Source organism: Anomalospiza imberbis, chromosome Z, assembly GCF_031753505.1.
Source record: "Anomalospiza imberbis isolate Cuckoo-Finch-1a 21T00152 chromosome Z, ASM3175350v1, whole genome shotgun sequence".
NCBI classification, from domain to species: domain Eukaryota; kingdom Metazoa; phylum Chordata; class Aves; order Passeriformes; family Viduidae; genus Anomalospiza; species Anomalospiza imberbis.
Window position 1 is genome coordinate 52,678,287 of NC_089721.1, and position 25,820 is coordinate 52,704,106.

At 40.1% G+C, this 25,820-nt stretch overlaps 2 protein-coding genes and 1 long non-coding RNA gene across 4 annotated transcripts in view; all 3 read left to right on the top strand.

Moving 5' to 3' along the window:
* The first annotated feature begins 7,732 nt into the window (after positions 1–7,732).
* On the top strand, positions 7,733–17,854 carry CCDC112 (coiled-coil domain containing 112). 2 transcript variants are annotated; one of them, XM_068176404.1, is made up of 10 exons: positions 7,733–7,807; positions 8,135–8,250; positions 9,409–9,530; positions 11,079–11,168; positions 13,795–13,870; positions 14,470–14,860; positions 15,682–16,089; positions 16,841–16,936; positions 17,451–17,569; positions 17,647–17,854. In XM_068176404.1, the coding sequence occupies exons 1-10, from the start codon at positions 7,760–7,762 to the stop codon at positions 17,675–17,677; spliced, it is 1,497 nt and encodes a 498-aa protein (XP_068032505.1). In that variant the 5' UTR covers positions 7,733–7,759; the 3' UTR covers positions 17,678–17,854. The 2 variants fall into 2 exon arrangements, with proteins under 2 accessions (XP_068032505.1, XP_068032506.1); XM_068176405.1 differs by lacking the exon at positions 7,733–7,807 and adding an exon at positions 7,959–8,042.
* Positions 17,855–17,993: 139 nt separating this feature from the next.
* The window catches only part of PGGT1B (protein geranylgeranyltransferase type I subunit beta), a 33,230-nt gene continuing 25,403 nt past the window's right edge, over positions 17,994–25,820 (top strand). The window contains 2 exon segments of the mRNA XM_068176406.1: positions 17,994–18,197; positions 23,048–23,166. Coding sequence (XP_068032507.1) covers positions 18,061–18,197; positions 23,048–23,166 — 256 coding nt within the window. The 5' untranslated portion in view covers positions 17,994–18,060.
* Positions 18,206–22,290, top strand: LOC137464851 (uncharacterized). Its single transcript, XR_010994450.1, has 2 exons — positions 18,206–20,236; positions 20,271–22,290. It is a non-coding gene; the product is annotated as an uncharacterized lncRNA (long non-coding RNA).

Genomic DNA, 25,820 nt, shown 5'->3' on the forward strand with positions numbered 1-25,820 from the left:
GTATTTCACCCCAGCCATCCCCAGCACCTTGCCTATTTGATATCACATTATGCATGTAAAGATTTTCTTCACTTGGATGCAAGTGACTGGGTTTTATATATTCTGATAGCCCATTCATTTTCATTGAAAACAGCTTGATAATTTGCAGTTCTGCCAACATGTAGGAACTAATCAAAAGTGCTCTGATTTCATTTTCTGCTTTAAAAGAGATAAAAATCTGGTATCTCAAGAAAAGCAAAAAATACAAATAGGAAAGAATAAAAATTACAAAAACATAGTTACTGACCTCTGTTTTGCTGTGAGTTTCTTACTAATTATATAATTTTCAATCCCTGTTACCACAACCCTTACCTGACATTGAAGGTTTCCAACAGATTATTAAAACTAATGTTCCGTTGATCTACTTTCACTTTCTTGGTAATTTCAACTATTTTCTAATTTCTGTCTCCTGCAGATGGGAATCAATAATGGCTATGCAGATCCTTCTAGGGTAGCTATGCAGGAGTAGCAACACAAAAAAAAGTTGATCTGACTTCATGCTTCTTGTTGGCTAAATATGTAAGGAGAGATCATTGCCTTCAAATACATCTGTAAATTCATCAACACAGAGTACGTGTCAGGTTCTTATTACAATGCCAGCTTCCCAGGGCTATGCTGGGAGCCAAAGGATTGGCATCATGAGGGGCCAAAAGATATTGCTACAGGCATGGTTTTGTGGGAATGGCAGCAGACTACCAGATCAGTCCCTGCATGTGGAACAGGTGGTCTCTCTCCTTGCCCTGTTGCCTACCTGTTTCCACATTAAAGTTTTTTACTTGCTCAAAGTACTTTTTTTACTTCTTGCTCTAAGTACTATTTTAAAATCTTGCTGTCTTCTTGCTCTAAGTACTATTTTAAAATGTCTTCTTGTTCTAAGTACTATTTCAAAATCAAGGAAAATTACAAATTAGGACAAGAGCTTAAATGAAGGCCTTCAAAGCTTCCTGAGTTCTATTTCCCATCTCACTGCTTGCAATGCTGCTTCTGCAGTATTTGAGATTGAAAAACCTACCCAAAACCTTACCAAAATCCTCAGTCACTGTGTCAACTTTTTCATACAACAACATTCTTAATGACTTCACTGGGGCATTATCAGGACAGAAATCAAGAGTACTTATTCCAGAATCACAACTTTGAGAATGTATACTCCACAAAAGAGAGACCGTGAAAGATCAACGGAACAGACAATATGTTAAGGATCTTCATTAAACTCATTCCTCTAAAATAGTACCAAGATCCTATCTGCCGCGGGTGGTGAGGGAAGACAAGCACACAATCAATATGATTGATAAGCAAGCTCCGGTTTATTCAAAGATCCTGTCAGTTTATATAGTATTCTACAAGCAAAGTCGGCAACAAGCTCTCATTGGTTATTTCATAAAGGGTCATTGTTACGTTTCTTCTACTTGCAGTTGCAGCTGCAGCCAAGTTCCTCATCTTACAGCTCAGTACATTTCATTTTGCTAGATACATCTTGTTTCATATCCTGTTCTTGTACAGCTCATATCTCAAGGATATGCTGTCTTTTGCTATCTGTACATGCGATGTGTGCTGTTCCCAGGCCAGGCACAGTGCTCGGTTCTGGGGTCTTAAGCAGGGGATTGCTGGAACCAATGTGAATGTGTCATGTACCTTTCAGCCATATCTCCAGAATAATGGAGGTGAAAATTGTGACTGTGATTGACATATGTGTGTTGCTGGATAAATATGTGACATACGTGTGTTGTGCAGATACAGTCCCAAGTCACACACATGCTCTTTCAGCTGCTTAAGCATAGGGGCTTAGAGTAACTACTAAGAAAAAATATAGAAGTACTACATTCTAAATAGCACCTTCTAATTCTGATCACTAATTTAATCACATAACTCTCATAGATACTACAGCAAGCTGGTAGGGACCAGAAATTAGAAAAACAAAAGCAATCATAGAACTTAAGGTTTTTAATGCACCCATTAGCAACTCTCTTTTCTGCAACACACACTTCCCTAGAGAACCCTCCATTACATTGGTAACGCATTCCCATTTATTTGTCTCTGACATGTTTGAGGTCTTTGGAGTGCTGCTCAGTGTGGCTTGAGTTAGTCAAATCTTGGCCTTCAGGTGACAAGAGGAAGAAAAGCTCCCAACGGCTTAAAGTACGCAGCCAGCTTTTAGCAGAAGCTTCAGAAAAGGTCAACAAAAGGCCTTAAGAAAGTCAATCACACTTGATTGCATTAATAACCAGCTACAGAAAAGCAGTATAGAAGCTGATAAATTTAAAACTCATGATGAAAAAGTGGCACAGACAGCTGCTGAGTAAGGTCTTAAAGCTCCAGCATGACTGATGTAGTAGTGTGACCTATGCAGTCTGCCAGTTACCAACACAAGCAGCTGCTAAGGGTGTTGATTGAATGTACAAATGTGTACCAGGGACAGCATCCAACTTTTTGCTGTGTTGAGATTTGGCCAAGACTAAAACCTTCTGTAATTTTGCCAGAGCACTCTTATGTCCTCTTCTGTCCTGCTTGCCAAGATCTAAGAAGAACGGTATTTTGGAACACTGGGACTTCAACATAGAACTAACACCTTCATCACATCCAGAATGCTTTTCAAGAAAACCTTTGAGACTTAAGACACATTAGGAATTGTTTATTTATTGGTATGCCTGCTATCTCTTTTTGTTTCTTTCAAGTACAGTTGTGGGAAACATTTTCTTTCTTCTTTTATAACAGAAAAGGGAGATAAACAAGGAGATAATTGCAAAAGTGGCAAGAATCAGAAATGATGTGAAAATATATTAAAAATTCTAGAAAATAGGGGAAAAAAGAAGGGAAGAATTAGAGGGAAAAAGGAATTAATAGGATTAATAACTATTCAGTTGTCTTTTATATAGCTATAAATCAGGAGAAAGTGAAGAACAATAAAATGATGTTCACTTGGGACCTTGGACTTTTCCAGGGTTTTTTATTTTCCTCTTTAGTTTCCATTTCAATTTTAATGTGAAATCTAGATTTCAATGAGGGTGCAAACAGGAAGGGGAGGGGAGGGGAGGGGAGGGAAGGGGAGGGGAGGGGAGGGGAGGGGAGGGGAGGGGAGGGGAGGGGAGGGGAGGGGAGGGGAGGGGAGGGAAAGGGACGGTGGTTTACTTGAGCAGATATTTCAATGGATACTTAGAATACAGCTGTTTTATCTTATTTTTATTATTCCTACCACCTACATTCTCCTATGTTGAGGTTGTTACTGGGTCTAGGTCTTCAAAGAGACACAAGCAGTTGTTCGTTGTTATAAGGTTGTTTATTGCATGAATACCTAAGTCTCAAAGGCAAAGGGTTCAAGGTGTTAGAGTCCATGTAAAAGCTTTTCTAGTATAGAGTCCCAAGCTGGAGCAGCAGCTGCCAGGCTGCTTTCTGGTATAAAGTCCCAGGTTCCATGCAGGAACAGCAGCAGCAGCAACAGTTGTTCTCAGGCACAGAGTCTGATGTCCTGGGCAGCAGCAACAGTAGTAGAGTCTGATGTTCAACACAGCAGCAGCAGGGATCACAGCTTTTCTTTTCTTTTTTCTTCTTCTGTCGTCTTCTTTTTCTCATGGCTGCTGATGTGTTGATGCTGTGATGGTTGATGATGAAGGTGAAGCTGATGTTGAAGATGATGTTGCCAATGATGATGATAATAATTGTACCCCACTACAGGGCTTTTTATTTATAAAACATCCAATCAGCTAAAAACATTATTCTAAAACATTCTTTCTAAACCAATGTGAACTAGATTCTAATGTGCAAAGTATGAAAGTAGTGTCAGTTCTTACCTAAAAATCTATGCATATAATATTATCTATTTATGCAAATGCACTGTTTTACTTAAAATTTACATCTATAAGTTTATTTATTTACGTGAATAGTTCTATCTCTTAACGCATGTAGTTTTATCTGTTTTACGTGAATAATTCTAGCTGTTCTAGTGGCAAGGTTTTGCTACGTTTTTGTTATGAATAGGGACAAGCTGCTGAACTTTTAACGAGGCCTTAGGGCCTTCACTAGTTAATACAGTTTCTTAAGGCACTTAGAATGTATTTCTACTTACTTAAAATCTAAAGTTTAAACTTACTTATAACTATAACTTACACTTCTACTTACTTAAAACTTAAACCTCCACTTCTAATTCATATCTATGTGGCTTAATATATCTTAGTTTCTCTAAAGGCTTTAATTCAACTCCTGCATTCATCTCCCCCTCTGAGGAACTCAGACAGGCTTGCATTCCAACACTTGTACAAATGCATACTAAAACTAAGTTACTGACTCCAGGCCTCTTTTCATATCTTGTGCTTTTAGTTTCTTTGGAACATCTACAGGGTACTAAAGATGAAAGCCAAGCCACCTTTCCTTGCCATCATGCCACCAACCAAATTCCCTTCTACCTAAAGTACAGCTTTATGCAAAAATGAGTTGGAGTGAGAGGAATAGGCACTCATTTAGGGAACAGAAAATTAATTTCTATAATTCCATTGTCAAGTCTGGAGCTCCTTGACTTCTGGGGCAAGTTAAGCATTGGCAGAAGTTACTGGGGGACACAGACACTGGTCTGCAGCTGCAGAGCCACAGATCTGTCTGTGTCCAGGCTGTCATGTCTGCCAGCACTCCAGGTCAGGACTCACAGGAAAAAGTGATGACCACTCAGTCCTCATCAAATAACAGGAAGCTGATGGGATCAATATGGGGCCAGATCATCCCATAAAGAAGGATAGAGACAGCCAAAGGGCTGAATGCAGGCTCTGCTATCTACAGACACTAAAAGCTTGCTCTTGGTTTCCTTAAAAAAACACACAAAAAAACCCCCCCAAAAAAAAACAAAAACAAAACCAAAAACCCCAACAACAACAAAAAACTAACAACCCAAAAGCTAAGCCTTTAGTAGCTATCATGTACTTCTCAGATGACACCTGGCGGACAAAACCTAAAGTGATGAAAGCATTCTGCCTTCACAGTGCAGAACCTTGATCCTTACTCATAACTGCATTACTGCACTTACTGCAGGTACACTAATCAGCTGTCCTCCATACTCTGCTTATCCACCCCAGGCCCCCAGTCCATTATTACAGTTTCCCAGAATAAGCACTTATCAACCATGTATCCTCAACAGCTTTTTTTTTTCAGCACTCATCCATTTTCTTTATTCTTTAATTATTATACTGACTCATGTCCTGAGTTTGTTTAGTTCTGACTTGCAAGTCTGAGGCTAGGCTAAAGTGGACACACCATTTCCACAAATAAAAATACAGGGAAAGAAGCACATGGTAGCAACAACAGGGTGCTTTTATGACATGGGATAACTAGACAATTTTATGAATGCCTTTACAAGTGCATAGTTGCACTCATAGCGTTAAAGGCTTTAGATTAGTCTGATTATTTATTTAATCTTTTAAGCTAATTCCAATTTGCTTCTGTTACAGTGTCTGTCTTTTCTGCAATTGCCCTAATGCATCCCTATTGAGATCTCAGAAATAACTTAGCAATATGAAGAGGGGGAAAAAAGGTACTCTGAAGAAAAATGTGTATTTAGAAAAGTGTTTCTTATGGGGATGCTTATATCTTGTGGTGAAACAGGTGATTTCCTCAAGGATCTCATGGATAGGAATATTAAGTTCTGGTGCAGTCCTGTTTCTCTATTTGGCTCAAAGGATTTCAGATAATGTCAGATACTGCTGAATCAATGCTGTGACACATGAGGCCTCTGCCATAAATAAGGTGACCATGATCAATTGTTTGATTGCTGGCATTGCATCTTCCGTTTTTTTTCCTGTTATTTGCTTTTTTTCCTGTTCTATGTATACTCTATCTCTTTAAATGTTAACAACTTTATTTTTTCCTTGGTGTATTTCCATGCTTTCTTTTTGTGCCAAATCTTGGAAGATTTTATGAAGCAAAACACACAGAGAAGTCAGGGATTCATTGACTCCAAACACCAAGCTAAGCTGAAAAATAATGTGGTAAAGGTCAGAAGGAAATTCCATAATTATCTAGATTGCTTCTTGTGGATGCAGATTACCTGTTTCCCTGTTTGGCAAACTGGCCATCCAAGAGTTGTAGCATTGGATTTTGTCTGGCTGAGGTGGAGGTAACATTCAAACAGCTGTACTTTGTGTTTGTAGCCACAATGGCTGAGACCACTCCAGTGCTGGGCTGCTGGTGAGCCATGCTCAGGTGACATCAGGGCTGTCTCTCCAATACCTCCCACAAAGGCCAGCAGGCCTGGAGTGTGCAAGAGGCTGGGAAGGGAGACACAGCTGGGACAGTTGGTCCAAAGTGACCAGAGAGACATTCCATACCATATGATGAGTGAAAACGAAATCTAAGGGGCGGTGAATTTTTGTCATTAAGGTGTTTGTCTTCTAAAGCAACTGCTATATGTACTGGGGCCATAGTCCCAGGAAGTAGCCGGACATCACCTGCTAACAGCAATTAGAGAATGAATATTTTTGCTTCCCAGTGTGGCCTTTGCCTTCATCTCAACCAATGAGTTTTTCCATCTCATTTTCTTCCCCTGCCCTCCTGAGCAGAGCAAGTGGTGGAGCATGTTTGTGGAGTCTTGGTGCCCAGTCAAGGTGAACCCACTGCAGGCATATCCTGGCTGAAATGAAGCTTTCTCCACAGAGAGAACAAAGTAATGTCCTAGCATAACTGAAAGCCAGGGTTCATCTTTATACCAGCATCACAACTGGATGTCTGACACCCTGCTGTCCAAAGCCAGAAGTAACCTAATCTAATTATGCTCTGATACTTGAAATATCCCTGCATATAGTTTCCAGACCCATTCTGAGAAGTCCTCAGGATTCTGAGTAACTCACAAGTAAAACATTCATAAAGATTGACCAGCTAGAAACTGGTGAACTACTGAGTTACACTATGAGTAGAAACACCTTATTAAAGCACTTTCTGAAAAAAGGTGCTTCCTGTAGAGCAGATCCCAACCAATGACCAATTTGCTGCTCACAGTAACAGGAAACTTGGAAGGGCTGACCATCACCAAAAGAAAGCAAATGATAACACAACTTACTTTTTTTTTTCTCTTACACCCAGTAATGAAGGCCAAGACAAAAAAGACTTTGAAACGCTGCTGAAAAGAGAATACAAGCCTTTCAGGTAGCAATCTGTGAGAACAACCCTCTTTATTTCGTGCTGAAGAGTATTTGCAGGTTTGACATGTTCTCCTTTACTTTTTAATTTCTATTCAGCAAATACCAAGAGAACAAGCATAGTCGTTAAATACAAATAGGAAAAATTTATCTGGAAAGTGCTGTTAAAAACATCAATTAGGCAATACAATGTCTTCAGCATAGCACTTCGGGCAGCATCTGTGAATGCGTTTGTATCCCGCAGCCAGGAAAACACCGGTTCCTAAAACCCCTGTAGCTGGAAAGCCACTGGATAAATAATTATTTCTGTTCCACAGAAATGTTAAATGGCAATTCATTTGAAAGTTTGACTTGCATACGTGAGTGAGAAACAAGATCTTCAGAGCCTACCCCCAAGAATTCATTGAATCATGTAGAATTCTCCACAGTCTGACAGGCTAATGAGGGTATATCCCGCTTTTCCTGAAGTAAGCAATCCATACGAACCCCGGCACATAAGCGGAACCAGGGGCAGCGAGAGCACTCCCCGCAGCCGCGGAAGGAAGGAAGGAGTTAATGGCGGCAGCGCGGGGCGCGGCCGCCCCTCCCCTCAGGGGGCCGGCAGCAACATGGCCGCGCTGGCCCCGGCGCTGGCGGCGGCGGCGGGGCAGCTCCAGGTAAAGGCCGCCGGCGCCCCAGCCCGGAGGAGAGCGGACTCCCGGAGAAGCCCTGGGCTGTGCGGGTGTGTCGGGCTGGCCGCGGTGCCCAGCGCCTGTGACAGCCCTTCGGTGTGGCAGACTTGGCGTTTCGTGTGTGCGGCGGGCGTGCCACACCCCTCACTCCAGTTGCGTGTCCCTGCTGCTTAAATTTACTTGAATCGCGCCAGTAGAAAACCGAACTCTGCGCTGTGGTGTTGTCTGCTTGAAAGTAAACAACGAGCATTAAAAAAAAAAAAAAAAAAAAAAAAAAAGGTTGTTAATAACGATTGATTTTGTTATCTACAGAATGAGAGCTGTTCCAGTACTGCAGGTGCTGGCCGACAGGTTCAGAGCTGGAAGATCAAAACTGAACGAGCTAAGAAAGTTGAATTCATAAGAACTGCAGAAAAGCTAAAAGCTCAGTAAGTTAAACACTTTATCATAAGTACTTTTTCATTCTGCTCTGGAGGTAACATTATTAACTCGAGGTTCAAAGTAAGACTATATGGTAATGAAATCTTTAGGCTAAAGGTATCCTTTTCAGGAGCTAAAATTATTGTGATTATTACAGTAGCTCAGGATAGACTTATGAGCTCCAAAATGCCCTGTTGTTTGCATTACCATTTGGACTTACGCCAGTCATGGAGTAAGACTTGAGACGAATTGCTGCTCTTAGGTGCACCAGAAAAGGAAGTGTGAGGCACAATTGAGTGCTCAGTCTTCCTACTTAGCTGTGCTTACCCTCTAAGGACCTAAAGCCCTTAAGACACACATACAAAAGGGGAACTGCAGCAACAGAGGATTGAAAGACTTCATCTAGAATATCTAGGCCACTGTTTTGAAAAACAAGGGTTCAAGACAGCTCAGGCAGAGTGATATAAATCTGCTTCCCCACATCTTGACCAAGTGCTGATGACAATTACACTGGCAGCGGAAAGAACAGGGAGTTTTCTTGTCAAACAGATGAGCTTTATGGGGAATAGCTAATCTAGCCATCTGATTGAAGGCGAGGTTTGCAGTTGTGAATCCTGATTGAACAGGGCACTTAAGTCTCCCCCCAGTGTTTTATGCTGTGTGGCTGAATCGAACTCACCTTGATTACCCTGGATCCTGGGTTGCGGCTGAAAATTCGACTGCTAATCTAATGTAATGTTCCTAAGCCGCTTGAAGTGAGGCATGCCATTTAACTGTGGCTCAGCATCCCTCTGTAATCTTGTCTGTGCTGGGGCTCCATCTAGGTGTGCCACTGCATTAATACAGCCTGTCTGCCTGCACTTCCCAGGGAAAACTCTGGCAAGGCTCCCAGGGAGAATGCATGCACATAAAATTTCAGTGTGTAAACCACTGTATGCCACTGAGATGATTTCCTTGTTAATTTCTTGTTAAAGTTCTTGAGTTACTGTGGTGTGTAGTCTTATAGCTGCAGAAATATTTTCCTTGAAAACAGTTGTAGAACAAACCAGGGATTTGTATAAAATCCAAGACAGTCCTGTTAACACAGCCTGCACACTAACCTTGGAAAATCTTGGGGCTTTGCTGAGTGTTTGTGCCTTACTCAGTGTGGCACCCTTTCTTCCTAGGCTTGCAAATACAGAAAAAGAAAAAACTGGACACCTTTATAAAAGGAAGAGTGATTTCAGGGTAGAATATAGATTGCTAGAGGAACTGGAACACAGCATGACTGTCAGCAGGAAAATGGAAAGTAAGTGAGGTTTTATTTGGGCTTGTTTGCTTTTTTTTAAATATGCTGTTGTTTTTGTAAATGGTTTAAAAATCAGTAGTACCGAGAGATGATTTTAGAAGGAAGATGGATACTGATAAATGTAGTATTTCACCATGTGCTTATAAACAGACAGTTCACTGTAAAATTCAGAAGCATGAATATTTTGGGCCTCATATGTTATTAACTGATATCTTTTAATCTTCATTGTAAAACCACTGTGGTGGAAAGGTACTGTTCAAGAAACTTGGACTCAATTTTGTGTGTTATTGCAAAACCCAATGTAGTCCAGCTAAGGTACAGTAAAAATACTCTTACCTCAACATTCACACACTGACTGTCGCTTGTTGAATATTCCTAGTTCAAGTAGTGCTTTAAGTTGGTGCACAGTCTGTCCTGCAGTATTTGTTCCACTTACAGACTATAATATAGCTCAAGAAAAAAAGTTACTCCCTTTACTCACAGTACTTGAATTCTTTCAACAATAATTGCATAAATCATGCTATGCCATCTGATACAGATCAAAATAAGTTTAAGAAAGGAAAGGAACATAGAAACAATTAAAAGTATACTTTCTTACAAATTTGCATGTGTTCTGATGTGCACCTTTTATTTAAGGAATCTTAGAATATCCTTTACATCTTGCAGTTCTTAAGACATGTACATTTTTGAGGAATGACTAAGCTAGTAAGTTCAGAATTTTTTTCCATTAGTAAGAAGGGAGCATGGCATATGGATGGAAATACGATGTAATGAGATAATAAAGAGGACAGTGATGAGAGAAATATATGTCAGATGTGAAGGAGTATATCCTAAAAGATACAAAAGTGTACAACCACCCCCCAACCTCCCCAAATTCCCATTTACTATGTTGAAGTCTTTCAGGTCTTTCTGCATGATCTGTGTACGATTTTCTGTGGTCTCAGCAGGAATTTGTACTTTCCTTAATCCAAGTCTTTTAGGATAGAAGATACAGCTTCTTAGTATCTGAGATGTAGCCAGAACTTCATCCTCTTCAGCAGTGTATTTATGGACTCATGAGGAGCCAAGTGGTAACAATGCAAATAAGTGCACACATACTTGGAGCACATGAAAATATTGATTCTTCGTCATTTAACACAATGAATAAATGAATCTTGTTGAAGTAGTACATTGACATACACTTTCAAAGTTTGTTTTCTCTTCATAAATGGGTGTTTTGAAGCCTAGGTCAAAGTCTGCCTCAAAATTCTAGAAGCTACCACCTGCATAGGCAATACTCTCAAAGCTCCCCTTTAGAAATGGGAGCTACTAATTTTAAAGTCTGCTGATGCAGCGTAGGGAGCTAACATGGACCACGTGGTCAGCTACATGCAATTAGCAGTTAAAATGCTTAGTACTATGGCAGTTTCTTATCATCAAACAGAATTTGTGTCGCTGCTTAGATCAAACCCCTGGTTTATTTTTGACACTTCATTGCTCTTGTTCTTTTACTGAATTTAATGCATGAAGAAATAGTTAGAACTATCAGCACCTTATTTTGTTTTACAGAAGCTAAAATCCTGCAGCAGCTATCAAAAATACAAAACAACATGAAGAGACTTCAGCAGCAATTGAAAGATGTGAAGCCTACACCAGAGTGTAAGTAAGACAACAGGTTTAAAAGCATTTTCCTCTACAGACAGATTTCTTGCATAGTTGTCTTTCTCCTGCAGACTTAGGACACTCCTCCAGTCTTTAAGATTTTGCAGGACTCTGGAAAGGGAAGACTAAACCTAGAAATGGCAGAAACCTAAGAAATGATAAAAGATTGTGCAGTTCTGTGTGGAAACCGAAATGTTGTAGTTTGACATGGAAGTGATTTTTTCAGGAAGTTGGGTCAAACCAATCAGTGGTCAGGTTTGGATATTGGCACCTGAAGTGACCACTGAAGGTATGGATGCGCCTCTGAGAACACAGGGGGTTAAAAGCAAGAACTCCCAAGAGCTTGCTCTCTTTGGTTCCGGTCAAGGTGCTGTGCAGATCTCCCCTGCCCAGCCACGGGCTGGGTGGGGGAGGGGAAGCCATGTAGCCTGGTCAAGGTGAGCTGAGGGGTAGAAGGACTGGAACCGAGCCAGCTCCTGTGGACGGAAGGGTGGAGAGAAGCGGAGATGTCTTTGTCATCCCCCCTTCAGAGGACGGCACCTGTAACTTTGCCGGCTCGGAGGCGAAGGAGGTGGGGGGAAGGTGCCCAGCCTTGGCCTTAGGAATCGGCTGCTGGGCAGAGATTTCGGCCATCCAGGGAGTCTGAACTTTTAACCCTTTCCTGGGAAATGAAGGCTTTGTAAAATATGACTCCTTGATTTGAAGTAGAAGAGAGACAGTCTGGGATCCGAAATGATAGAAGAAGAAATTCTTGAGTTGGAAGGAGATGATGGAGTGGCTTGTAGCTGGACTTTTCCTGTTAGCCATAGACTGAACCAAATTCTCTTGACAGAAGCTGCACTTAGAGGGGTGTGTTGGTGGGCCAAGAGACCTGTTTCAGTGATTACCAGCAGAGGAGTGGAGAGAACAGAGGAGAGTTGGAGAAGGTGGAGAGAAGCCCTCCATCTTTGAGGAAGATGAAGAGGAGAAGAAGACCTCTGTTCTTGGACCCTCAGCCCCAGGGGAAAATGGGGGGGACTGTAGTCCCAAGATGAGAAACTGAACTGTTGTCTCTTTTGGTCCATGGCAAAGCATCCTTAAAGGAGCCCTATGAGCAGTCTGTCCATGCACAGTGGTGAGAGCACTGTGACATTGAAAGGAGAGTGTCACCATGGCAGATTTTCTCCGGGTGGTTGCCATGTGTGACATGGAAACACAAGGGTGGCAATTGTGTTTCCTGGGGGGTCTGTGGCACAGGAGAGACTCCTGTCTCCCTTGAAAGACTGAGTATTTGATTATCTGAAGGGTGGCAACCTGATCCTGGGTGGTGTCTCACTGTTGAGTTTGTTTGGAAATTAGGTGGGAGGAGGAGGGGTGTTTTGGAAGGTCTTCATCCAGGATTTAGTGTTTGTAGTTTTTATAGTAGCAGTAGTTTAATAAAGTTCTTTTTTTTGTTATTAAGCTTGGGCCTGCTCTGCTCTGTTCCTGATCACATCTCACAGCAATTATTTAGAAAAGTACATTTTCATGGGGGCGCTGGCATCGCGCCAGTGTCAAACCGTGACAAGAAACTTACTTGGTCTTACAAGTGGTGTGTGTTTGTTCCTTGAGGTTGTTGAAAGCCAGGTTTCCTATCTGTAACATTTGTCTTATGGAAAATAAATTTGGTATTCTACTACCATATAACTCCCTTTGATCTGCTAAGAGGTCACAGAGTAGGTTCTACAGGGAACTCATTTCTAGCCACAACATGGTTTGAAATGTAAATTGGAATATTCCACAGAAGATGCTGCAGCAGTTTGTTCAGTTTGGATATTTTAAAACTTTTGAGAAATAGGTTCTGAAAGAACCATCCTCATGTGGTACCTACTACCTTTTGTGGAGCTCGGGTTGAGGGCCTCCTACTAGCTGAGGGTTTCTGTCAGTTAAGATACTAAGAACTAAGGAGGCATAAAAGCTGAAAAATTAGATTTCGTTTATATAACTTTACCAAAATACAGGTTAGTTGAACTGCATTCAGTGTGTCCATAGAGACACTGGACTAATTTAAAACATATTTTAGTCTAATAATATCATTTAATCTAATGGGTGGATTTTCTTCTACTGCAAAATATATCTTTTCTGGAGATCTATATTACCATCTTAAGTCAGGACTACAGCATGCTGACAGTAAAGGACAAAGTCTTACACTGATGTTTCTTTGTCAGCTTTGTAGAAGTAGTTGCCTGCAGGTTAAGTGGGATTGCTGTAGTGGGGTATAAACCCGAGTTGTTTGTGCTTAAGTCACTAACTACATTGCTATAAAAAACAAAAGTGGAACTCTAGGATAAGTCTGTCTTATTTTGGGCATAAGTTGAAGGTTAGTCAAGGTGAGACTTCTTTAAGGGAAATAAACATTTGTATTGGCATTTGCATTCAGTTAGCTAAATCCTTTCATAAACACACCTTTTGAATAAATAAGAGTTTGTCTTTTAAGGCTGTTTGAGATGGAAATGCATGCTTTTTTGTACACTGAAATACGTGTCCTGAAAGTCTTCACAAGTCCTGCATTTATGGATAGTGCTGATAAATACTGCAGACTTTATATTTGTTATTTATATTTACTGTAGAAGTTTTATGCTTTTTTCTTCTTTTGCTTTTTTAGTTGTTGACAGGATCAAGGAAATGATGGAAGAAATTGAAAATGCAATCAATGCTTTTAAAGAGGAACAGAGGCAAATGTATGTTTATACATGCTTCAGCTACTAGAAAAAGGGCCTTTGTATGACACAGTGAAAACTTTGCATTAATCTAGCAAACTCTTCTTATGATTTACTCTTTCGGTAGTGATTCTTGTGGTATATAAATCAGAGCACAAGCTGTCAGCGTTAGAATCTTGATAAACTGCCTTTTTAGAGAGGGTGTTTAGACAGCTATTGCAGCATTCCAATGTAACAACGATTTGCCTATGAATAGGCTTTTTAGAGAGGCTGTAGAAGAGATTAGATTGTGGGGAGTTTTTTTTTTGTTGTTGTTGTTGCTGTTGTGTTTTCTAATCGGGTTGGGGGGGCTTTCATTTTCTTTTTACTGGTGTCAGGAGGGGACTGAGTTAATTGTATGCATGCCATAAATGTGTTCTTTCAGTAAAAGGATAACTTAATTCTCATTGTGTAGGGCTTTATTACCGGATCATTACGACTGTGCTGTTACCACTTCAGTTCTTAATCTTTGAAGAATAGCTCTTGTGTGGTATTGAACAATTCCAAAATTCATTTTTGGTGAATGGACAATGAATACTGGAATTTTTTTTCCTTACATTTCAGTGTTTGTCTCTTTTCAGATATCAACAGCTTTTGAAAGAGGAAAAAGCTGTCATTAATGAGCTCAGTCTCTTTGAGAGAAAAGTGGAACTGTGGGCATTAGGGAGCTCAACAGCAGAAAAAGTTTGGAAATTACCATCAGCCAGGATCACAGTTGATAAAACACTGGAAAATCATCTACCCAAAGAAGTAATAGAGTTTGAAAGATTTCTTCAGCGAACAGGGGGGCGGCAAGGAGGCTGGGATGATTATGATCATCAAAATTTTCTGAAAATATGGACAAAATATAGAGGAAGGCTATCTTACATGGATGAAGCCCTTAAGCATCTCAGTGGAAGAACAAAAGAAGATATAGAACAGCATGACAAATGGTATCAGGAATATGTACTTTTACATGAAAGAAAGAAAGAGGTAAAATAACCCTTCTAAGGCTTTTGAAGATTTCAGAAAATATACTTATTTTTGAAACACATACACTCTTGTTTTTGTATCTGCCTCTCTGATCGTAGTGCTAGGCAGATTTCTCTCACAGTTGATGGTCTATAACTGAGATCTTTAGCATCCCCAACTTGCCAAAGTATTTGTCTTTAATAAATAATTACAAATAGGCAAAGACTTAACAACGCAGGGAAGTGGCCTGTGTATTGCCAGAATATATTACAAATACTTTTGAAGTCTGCGATCTAGAAAGTTAGGTGAGCAGTTAGTGCCCAGAGCAGTTAGTGATCCTGTCTTCCTGTTACATTTGTCTCTAAGAATATGTGTCCCATTGTATAAGCAATGACTGAGGCAGACTGACTAAGGCAGACTGACATGATGAATAATGATTCCCTCAAGAACTATCTAAGTAATAAAAGATATACTGACTTAAGAACTACTATAAAACAGTGGGTTAATTGGAAAGAAAGCAAGAACTGAAATACGTTTGCATTAAAAAAGTATATTTCATCAACATTCGTAACCACCCGAAGATACTATGATTGCTGTAACAGTTTTAGCAGACATCTGTTAAACCTGTTTGTGTGATTCATAAAGTAGAAAAAAAAAAGAGAAAAAACACATACAGGTGTTGGTTCTTGGTGTTCTTGGTTTTAGGTTTTACCTTCAGTAGACTTATAATTCCTATATACATTTTTTGTTCTTTGAACCAATGTCTTCATCAGACCAAATCAATGTGAGTATGTAAAATTTTCATTAAGACCTTGGATTTTTTTTCCTGTGGTCTCTTGCAGTCAATTAAAAAGTGGAAAGAAAAGCAGCAGCAAGAAAAAGAAAGAAACTTGAAGGAGAAAGAGAAATCAGAAAAAATGCTCAAGGAAAGATGGCTACAGCATGAAGAAGCTCAAAAGCAAAAAGCAGAAGAAGAAAGAAAAAGAAAACAAGCCACAGTTGAAGTCTGGAAGAAACAGAAAGTAGTAGCATTTGCGATAGATCAAGCCTCACAACTAAAACTAGAAGAGAAAGCAAAAAAGCAACCAAAAGAGCGCCAAAGCCATGTGAAGTTACTGTTGGAAAGGAATACCTTGCAAAGAAAAGTAAAGGAGGAACTTGAAAAGCTTGAAAATGAGAAGAAAGAGGAAGCTGAAAAGGAGGGAAGGAAGAAAATTGCTGCAGAAGAAATTTCTAAGTTTCAAGAGCATGTGCGTAATTTCACCTCCATTTTTGCACTTTGTTGTTTAAAATTTGATACGTCCTACTACAATATAATCAGTTATACTGATTATAAAATCCAAGTATCATTCATCTAAATCCATTATTGATTCCTTACAAATAGCAGCACCTATTATTGCAGATAAACAGTATGAAACTTTACTTTAGACAAAGATGCTCCTTTTCTTCAATATCTAAATTCTACAGGATTATTCAAGCTCATATTTCTTTATCCATATAGAAGTGGTTTTAGTTCTTCAGTAAATAATTTTTTTGAGAAAAACTGCTTGGGCTATGTTGCCTAAGAAGACTTCAGAGGACCTGAGTATCGTATTCAGATGGGAGGTAGAAAGAGTTGTTTGAATATCCTGCGGGTTTTAGTACCTGTTCAGCAAAATTAGATCCCATATCAATGTAAATGCAATTAATGGAGAATTGATATTATTGTCAGCATTCATACTAAAGTTTTATAAACAGTGTTTGAACTACTACTTTTTTATTTCCAAGCCATTTAATGTAACTATAATTTGTTTGTGTAGGACAAGCTATAGAATTTGCTACCTAATGAAATCTTATTTTTTACTATTACAATAATTTCAAAACAAAAACAAACAAAAAAAACCCCAAAAATAAACAAAATAACAACAACAAAAAAAAGCTGTGAAAAGGATGCATGTATAGTTTTATATAATTTGTTTTACTTCCTAATAAAAGATTGCTTTTCCACTCATTATGTTTCAGGATCTACATAAACTGGAGCTAAGCATTTTGCAAAAACATGCTAAAGAGATAGAGAAACAGGAAAGAGAAAAAAGATTGGCAAAGTTAAGAGAAAAGGTAACTTTTTTGTTTGTTTTAACCAGATCTGTGTGCAGCTTAGTGGTTTAAGCAGAGTTTTTTTCTCATTGATCTAAAAAGCAATTGTTTTTAATTATCTAAATGGTTGATAAAAGAAATCAAAAAAGTCATGCCTGTAATCAGTAGAAAGAATTGCAGCAGGCATAGTTGTTCCTGTTTAAAAAAACGGGGAAAAAATCCCTAGAATTTATGTCTCTCACAGTAGTATTTCACTGGGTAAGGCCTATAAAAGTGAGTTCCAATATGGGTGGTGGATTTCATTTTTTCAAATAGTTTTCTACCATTAGTTAAATAAGTAGGCTGTCTCCCAGAAGCGTTTTGCATACACTGGGTTTAACAGGACTTTAACCTTTTCTATTATTAAATTATTAAAATTTAATGACAGCAAGCAGTGTCACTGTCTTCTATGGTGAAGAAGCAATGAGCATCATGAAACTCCTTTTGTGATGAACGAAAAAGGCTAATTATTTTTGGTTGTTTGTTTCACTCTGAGGTCGAGTTTCGGGTCACCAGAGACGGATCCAGGTTGAACCGACCTTCCAAGGGCTGGGAGGAACGCAGGCAAGAGAAGGCACCAGCAGCTGCAGAACCGCTGTTGCGCGTTTCTCAGAGGTGAGGAGGGGGCCGATGGACATGCAGCATGACACAAGCGCACTTTTATACTTCAAGCCTTTTTGTTTTCTTGTCAGAGCTGTCTCAGCCTGGAGAGGAGGGTCGTAGCTGCGCACCAGCCTGTCTCTGCCGCAGTACGAAGCAGCAGCCAGCACTTCCCAGCACAGAGCTGGACTGACCCATGGCGTGTATTACCTGTGTATTTTGCGAGTGTCGGGTTTGACACGCCGGCTGTCAGACCGGCCGGCTGGGATGTCCCTTGGCATTAAAAGCGCGTTTTCCCCGAAGCTGGCTGTGGCGGTTCCGTAAGCGTGCGGTCGCCACCCTGGCTCCCGCCGCAGTGAACTGAAGCGCTCTTCCCTTTTCCCCCGTCCTTTCCCTTCCTTTCCCCTTCCCTTTCCCCGCTGCCTCCCCCCTCCGTTTCCCCGCCCCGGGGCGGGCGCTGCGGGTGACGCGATCCGGGCGCGCCGGGCGCGGGCAGCAGCGGCGAGATGGAGATGGCGGCGGCAGCGGCGCCGTGCCCGGGGGAGCCGGAGCGGCTGGACTTCCTGCGGGAGCGGCACGTGCGCTTCTTCCAGCGGTGCCTCCAGATCCTGCCCGAGCGCTACTCGTCCCTGGAGACCAGCAGGTAGCAGCAGGCCGGGCTCCTCCGGCGGGACGGGCGCCGCCGTGTCCTCCCGGCGCCCCCCCGCCCGTCCCGGGCCCGGCCGCGCTCCCCTCCTGTCGGGCGGTCGCGGTGACGGGAAGCCCCTCCCGGGGCGCTGCCGTCTCCCGCGGCCGAGAGCAGCGCCCCGCGACGGAAGGAAAAACATCCCTATAAATCTGTCCACCAGCAGACGGCTCCCAAAAATATGTGTTAATGTAGGGGTGTAGTCACTGCTCGCGTAAACTGCTTGACATCCACGAGGGAAGACTTGTTGATCCTTCTAATCTGCTTTAAATCCAGTGCTTCAGTCTCTTAATCTGCCCTGGAAGCCATTTTAAAGTAAATCACCTAAGCTTTACTTCAGCTCGCAGAAGACTCCTCTTCATGTAACAAATATTTTTAAGTCTTCATTGCCTAGTATAAAAGAGAAAATACTACTAAAATATGTTCCTCACTTTGAATTGGAGGGGCATTTGTTCCTCTAATGGCTTCAGAATGTACTTATGTGATATTCTTACATTGGAAGTGTAAGAATACCAGCATTGTGATTATCAAGCTGCACTTGCTAAAATATTGGAGACAAGTAGATGGTATGATAATATTATTCAGCCGATACAGTAGTGAGATTCTTTCCACTTTATAATGTCTTGACAAGTCATCCTGTGCGGAATGCTTCATGGGTTTGATCAGGTCATCGTGCTTTATTTTGGTTGAGAGCACAAACACCTGGCATAAACATGTAAGCACTAGAACAGATAGTGCTGAGGTGTGTGTGAAATAAGACTTTATATTGAAAAGTTAGAAATGGAACTACTGGAGAGGGGCCAGCAGAGGGCTTAGAAGATGGTTAAGGGACTGAAGTGTCTGTCCTGTGAGGAAAGGTTGGGTGAGCTGGGCCTGTTCAGCCTTGAGAAGACATGACTGAGAGAGGGTCTTACTAATGCATTCAAGTATGTTAAAGGGTAGGTGGTGAGAGGATGGGGCCAGAATCTTTTAAGTGGTCCCTGCAACAGGGCAAAGGGCAGCAGACAGAAACACAGGAAGGTCCATCTCTATGAGAAAAAACTTCCTCACACTGGGCTGATCACTGAAACAGACTGCCCAGAAATTTTGTGGAGTTTTCTTGCCTGGAGGTATTCATAATCTGCCTGGACGCAATCCTGTAGAAACTGCTCTGGGTAAACCTGCTTTAGGAGAAGGGTTTGTATGAGATGATTTCCAGAGATTATTTCCAACCCTGGCTATTCGGAAATTTTGTGAAATTTTGATTGCAGAGCGGCAGATCATTTGTTCATTAAAAATTAGCTGGTGTTTCAGTCTACTTTCTCATTTATTTTAGGTGACAGCAAGGGGAAGTTTAAGCATCCTGTGCCTAACTGTGTATAGGCCATAAAATGACTACAGCATGCAGATGTACTAGAGCGATAACACAAATAGCTAACTTTAGCCCCACTGACATTTGAAAAGAGCTAAAGAAAAGGGATGTCTTCAGCCTAGAGAAGGAGAGATCTAATCACAGTCTTCCATGGGTGGGAAACTGCTTACAAAGAAAGATGGAGGTGTACTGTTTACAAGGGATCATGGTGCCAGGGAAGGAAGCTGTGGCAATGAGGTACTTCGGGGAGAATTGTGGCTGTTGGAAAAATCTTCTTCGCTATTAGAAGAGTTAACTATAAAAAGCTTGCCCACTGAAGTGATGGAGTCACTTTTGAGGATGTGGCTTCTCAGGGTCCTGGGTCATCTCTTCTGTGGTCCTGTGTTCTTCAAAAGGTGGGACTAGTGATCTCCAGAGGCCCTTGACAATGTAGACGTGTTCTGCAGGGGTGCCCACCTGTCTGTTGACTAATTCTGGGTGGGAGATTGAACCATAAATGCATAATCTCCAGTTTGATTTCAAGGATATTAAGTTTCCCTTTTTTGCCAAATTCAAGGTCACTGAGTTCAGCAAACCTTCAGCAAACCTCTGAAGCTGATTCAGCTGCAGAAAGAAATGAAGTTACCCTTTTATTCCTATTTCCCCTGTTCGTGAATTGGAGTGGTTCTATTTTGAGTTAGATGGGGAAACTCAACTAAATTAAAGAGAGATTTGGTAAATAAATAGCTAACTAAATAAAGTAATTTGTCAGATTTTTTTTCTCTGCACTGCAGTGGAAAACTGTTGTCACCAGACAAGGATGGTAGAGAAATTTTCCTCGCTGTGATGGTGCATTCCAACTTAAGCTGTAGATTGTCAAACAATAATGGATAATAAAGAAAATTCATTTCATGTTCTCTACTCAACTTTTTGCCTCAAAGCCTTTGTAATTATTTTTATCTGTAGTTATTTGCATGCAACAGTAGTTGCAGCAAGAGTAGGTTTTAAGCATTCTGATTGATAGTGTTTCATACACACTGATTGTGAGCACTGTGAGGTTTTGCAGGAGAATGCAACTTTCTGGTCTCTGAAGTCTTTTAAGATTCTGCTACTTCGTGGTGCTCTTCGTAGCGCACTTAATCAGTTTCTCAAATTTGTCAGTTCCAATGCTTTGTGAATTCTGTAAAACTGTAGTCTTTGTCCTCGCTCGAAGACAAAGAGGTCTGAATCTGTCATCCAAAGTGTCCTGGTGACCGTCCTCTGTGGAAATGGCAGTAGATAAAGTTTTTACACTTCTAGGCATGTGTCTATCACCTGAAGTGCTGCTAAGAGTTGCTTTTGCTAGGATATATGTCTATTACTTTTCAGTGAGGGAGGATAGTATATTGAGTAAAGATGCAGTACCTAAATAGCTGTATTGCAACCTGTGTATGACTAGTGGTGCCAGACAGTCTTGCCCATCATAAATAAGTTCCATCACATTACAGGCTGTTCTATAGTAACGCTGGAGACAGACAGTCAACTCTAAGTAAGTGAACTGAACTCTAACTATATGTAAAACCACGTTTTAAGTTCATATATCTGACATATGCATTTTTAACTGTAGATGAGATTTGCTGTCTGTGTTGTATGTATAGCCTTGTGGTTTTGGGCCTACATTGCAGCAGTTTCTAGTGCTGATGTTGGCATGTTGTTTGTGCCTCTTTGGAAGTAAAATAGAGTGAAAAAATATTTTTAATAGTTCTAGTAAAAGATTGTCAGTGTTTGTGAAAATCAGAACGTACAGGCAGTGTTTCAAAGAAATAGTTTATTGTAGCTGAACAGTAAATTCCTTGTTTTTTTGAAATAAATGTAGTGATTTTTTAAATTAGTTATTTACTGTCCGGGGTCAAATTCTGTGTTAAACAGAGATCTGATCAATGGTAAAAGTTGATATAAGCCTTGAAGTGTTAAATTTGCACTTTGAAAGACAATTTCTTAATCATCAGAAGGGTTAAAATATACTCTTGTCCTATATAGAAATACTTATGTGTGCAACATACTCTTTTTGGCTTTCTCTACTCAAAAAAATTATTTGAAATAATGATAGTAAATATACATGTTTTACCGGCCTGCTGGTAGGAATGTCACCCTAGGAGGTTGCGCCACTATATTGAGATTAGCATCTGCTGCGTTGTCATTTGGCTGCTGTGTTTTAATTAGTATAATTCTTTTGGATGTGTGCTTTGAGCTGACTCACATCACTATTTTTTCCATGGTCATACTGTTTGTGGTTCTGATGCAGACCCTCATGCAGAAATTAAGTGGGTGTGGACGCTTCTGTCTACATCTGTCTCTTCAGAGATACCAACCTCTGGCCAAGGTGGCTCACCAGTTTGTGATTACAACTTAATCTTATAAGGAAAGTTGGTATTAACTGTTGGCTTTCCTTGGCATACTGAATTTTAGTTTCTGCCTGTGTAGCAGTTGTTTCACAATCCATCATTTTATCTGGTGTATGGAGAGCAAGAATTTCTAGAAGGATCAGCAGACAAGTGTGAGTGGCAAAATAAACATCCAGCTAATTTTAGTCTGAGTCAGAACATCCAAGGTACCATTACATGAGCATTTTCTCTCATAGCAAGTTCTCCAAAGTCCTAACCCAGTGCTGTTGCTTTGGTGCTCTGTCAGAGTGAGTAATGCACTGTTGGAGGGCTATGCCGTGGTTGGCTACAATGGTTTGAGTTAAAAAAAAACCCAGTAAAGGAGTTGTTAGTTAGCAGGTATGATAGCACATATTCATGGAAGGAAGCAAGCTGTAGGAAAGAAGGACATTCAGCATGCTAGCTACTCCACTGCTCTGTTGGCTACTTGAATGTGACAGGCTAATTTTAGATGTTTAAGTAAGGTAGTCATCTAGTCTGCTTTACAGCCAAGGACCAGAAATAAGTACCTCTAAATTCATCCTATATACCTATTTATGCATTGTTTGCTTACAAAGTAGACTTTGCTGTTTGACATTGACATCTAAGCATATGAAATTGGGTTTGGGACACAATAAGAGGCAGCTTACTATAGTTAAGGGTTACCTTGCATATGCACCTAATGCATATTTAGGGGATTGTTCTTGTAAGAATTCTTCACAAACAAGTAGTGCTCCATATGTTAATATCATAACCTAATTTACTTTGTAGTGTGTTGTTTTGTTGGGTTTTTCTTTTGGGTAAACAGGCCCTTAAGTAAATTTTTATTTGACATATCGTTATTATATAAAAGGAGGGGCAGCTTATATGAAAAACCTTGATGAGGCAGAGAAATGTTTTCAGTACAAAGAACATTATCTTGTCCAGTAGATGACTTTCATGTATTCTAAGCTAGGCTTTGTGTTGCACCACTGTCAAAGGCTGAGAATTCATAGATGTGTCTATTGCTGCAACTGTTCGTTAATTTCCCCATGATATTTATGGTGGGAAGTGTAAGTCTTATCTTTTTCTTTTAGGTTGACAATTGCATTTTTCGCACTCTCTGGTCTGGATATGTTGGATTCCTTAGATGTGGTGAACAAAGATGATATAATAGAATGGATTTATTCCCTGCAGGTCCTTCCCACAGAAGACAGTGAGTGAGTTTTTAGTTTTTTTAATTGATAATAACATTTTTACTTTTGCTTTTTACTTGGGGAATAGTGGATGGCTCTTGTTTTTATAAAATACAAGGTTGACCTTCCTGAAGTACAGTCCCAATAATTTGAGGTAGTCATGTTGAGCAGATCTTGGATATCGATTCTCACAAGTAATAAAGCTAGAAAGAGCAGAAATTAATTTTCTGTATAAAGTAGTATAAAATAGTATAATAAAGTATACTTTATTATACTAATATATAAAATAGTATAATAAAGTTGCACCTTTAGGCATTTCAGAGGAATATTTCACCTGCTTCTAAAAGAAATGTGTATGCTGTAAAACTGTTACAAGTCTGATAGTGATTATATTGATTTCCACTCCAATGCCAGGAGCTGTGATCACAGGTGTGGTTTTTTACAAGAGCTTTTGGAGGTTTGGAGGTTTGCTTTTTTGTAAGCAAAAACAATAAACACAGGCCCTGCTTGATGTTCCTTAGATCTGTGAAGGTTAAAGTTACCCAAGGTTTTGAGAAGGAATAACACTGCTGCTGAATCCCAGCTGTCCTTAGATTGGAAGGTGCATAGCAGAAAAGCTGGCAAGGGTACTTGCAGGAAATGTCCCTTTCCTGGTTGGTTTGACAGAAGTTAGGGAGGTGCTGTTCCTGTGGGCTAGTTGGTGTTGGCAGTTTTTTCTGTCACAGCCCAGGTGAATGGCTGGTAGCACTAGAAGGGGTGGGAAGGAGGGAGGGAGATGTGGATGAGGCACTGCTGCTCTGTGACAGAAGGTGCTGGTGTGGGCATAGCTCCAGGCTGGTGGTCTCTAGAGAAAAGGCAATTCCAGTTGCCTGTCTGCAAAATTATGAATACATCCATCCATGTACTTTGGATGGACAGAGGCAGAAAATTTTGTGTTTCCTTCTATTATTTATTTTAATTATATACAACAAATAGGGTCTCTAAATACAACAAATTAGGTCTCTAAAATTGGTTTTATGAAATAAGCATATGGAAGTCAGGACTGCTGATGCTTTATTTTTAGTAATAAAAAAATCCTTTTTCTTACTCTGGAGATTTAGAAACCATCAGATCCACCACAGGAACTAGTTCTGATAGAATTCTTTTTTCTTGTATTGCATTCCAGGATTGATTCTTAAAAAATAGGAGTTTGGATTACATAAATATTCCTACAAAGTTTTTTAATGATTAGAAGATTCCTATGCCTTATTGTTAAGAAATTCTTCTGCAGTGTACATGCTTTGTTTCTAGGAGTTGCTCACTTTGTGACTTTTAGTCTAGTCTTCAGGACTTAATTCCAAAAGAAGAGGGAAGTTTGCAAGAAGAGAGATTAGAACAGGCATTTCTGTTTGTTTGCTTGTCTGTGATAGTATGCAGTAATTCTCTGGGGATTCTACCTGGTCAGTTTTTAGAATATTGCCATTGTCTAGAGCCTCCTAGGGAGGGCAGTAAAAATATCAGCGTGCAGATGTGGAGGCTGACAGTTCAGCAGAGATGTGCTCCTTCTTTTTCTAGCAATCATCCCCTCATAAAAATGAGAGGAGTTTTGGGGAGGGCACTTTTGACAGTGCACTCTATGCTTTTCAAGTAAAAAACCTGCTTTTCACTAGAAGAACAAGCTGCCCTTCAGTCCTGTATTTTTGTATCACACTGTAATAACTCTTGTTCTTCCTATGCTTTTGGTAATAACACTGCTCTTATCTGCTAAAACTAAAACACTGCTAAAACTTCATTGTGTAACTTCAAAGTGTCATTTGTATTTCATTTTTGCTTTTTCTGTTGGACAATAGGAAGTGCAAAAATGTAATGATGCTGATAGCAGCAGGTTGGATATTGAATGACTAAATGTGAACAAGGAAACACCTATACTCTGGTAATGTCTTCTTCCAGTAGAATGTATTGGCTCTCTGTTTTCTAATCCTGAGTGGGTGCAATGCCTGTTAATTGGCAGCCTCTCAGCAGCAGAGAGAGGCTGCTCCTACTCCCTCTTTCGGCCTCTTTGAAGAAGTGACTAAACTGTGGTAGGGTACAGCACTGAAGTTTTTGGGTTCAAAGTGCTTGTGTATCTCTAGTTAAAGAGGAGATTGCTAGCTTGATGGTTTGGAATCTGTCTAGATTAAAAATAAATAAAGAAAGCACAACATTTTACTTTTAAAGAAACATGCTATTGTAGCATTTTTTCATGCATTCTGATAAATGTCTCCACTGAATATTGGTTTACAAAAATTTAAATTAAAATACTCTTTAATAATGATGAATTCCACCAATCTAAAGTAACTGCATTGTATTCAATGAAAGTCTTCACTAAGTTTGGCTCTGGGACTGAAACCAATTTAAAAGCTACATTTTAAATGGTAAGATGTTTTTACAGAATCTTGGGGTTTGTTCTTGATTGCATAAGTGGTTGAATTTTTAAAATTTGGTATCAGTCAAAAAGAGGATTTCTGTAATTCTTATTTGAAAAATAAATTTCTTTGCTTTTCATGTTTGTCCCTCCAAATGTTCCTTTTATGCACAGCACTTAACTTGAATTTTATTTAAAGCATTTTTTTAAAGATGGTAAATTCATATTGTTTTGAGAACTGCTGCTACTTTAGAGTCTTTTTTCTAGTGGACGGGAGAAAGAGTAGCTGGT

Coding starts and splice junctions, on each gene's coding strand:
- CCDC112 (XM_068176404.1), top strand. CDS start 7,760: ATGGCCGCGCTGGCCCCGGCGCTGGCGGCGGCGGCGGGGCAGCTCCAG. Junction 8,251..9,408: donor GCAGAAAAGCTAAAAGCTCA/GTAAGTTAAACA, acceptor CTTTCTTCCTAG/GCTTGCAAATACAGAAAAAG. Junction 11,169..13,794: donor TGTGAAGCCTACACCAGAGT/GTAAGTAAGACA, acceptor TTGCTTTTTTAG/TTGTTGACAGGATCAAGGAA.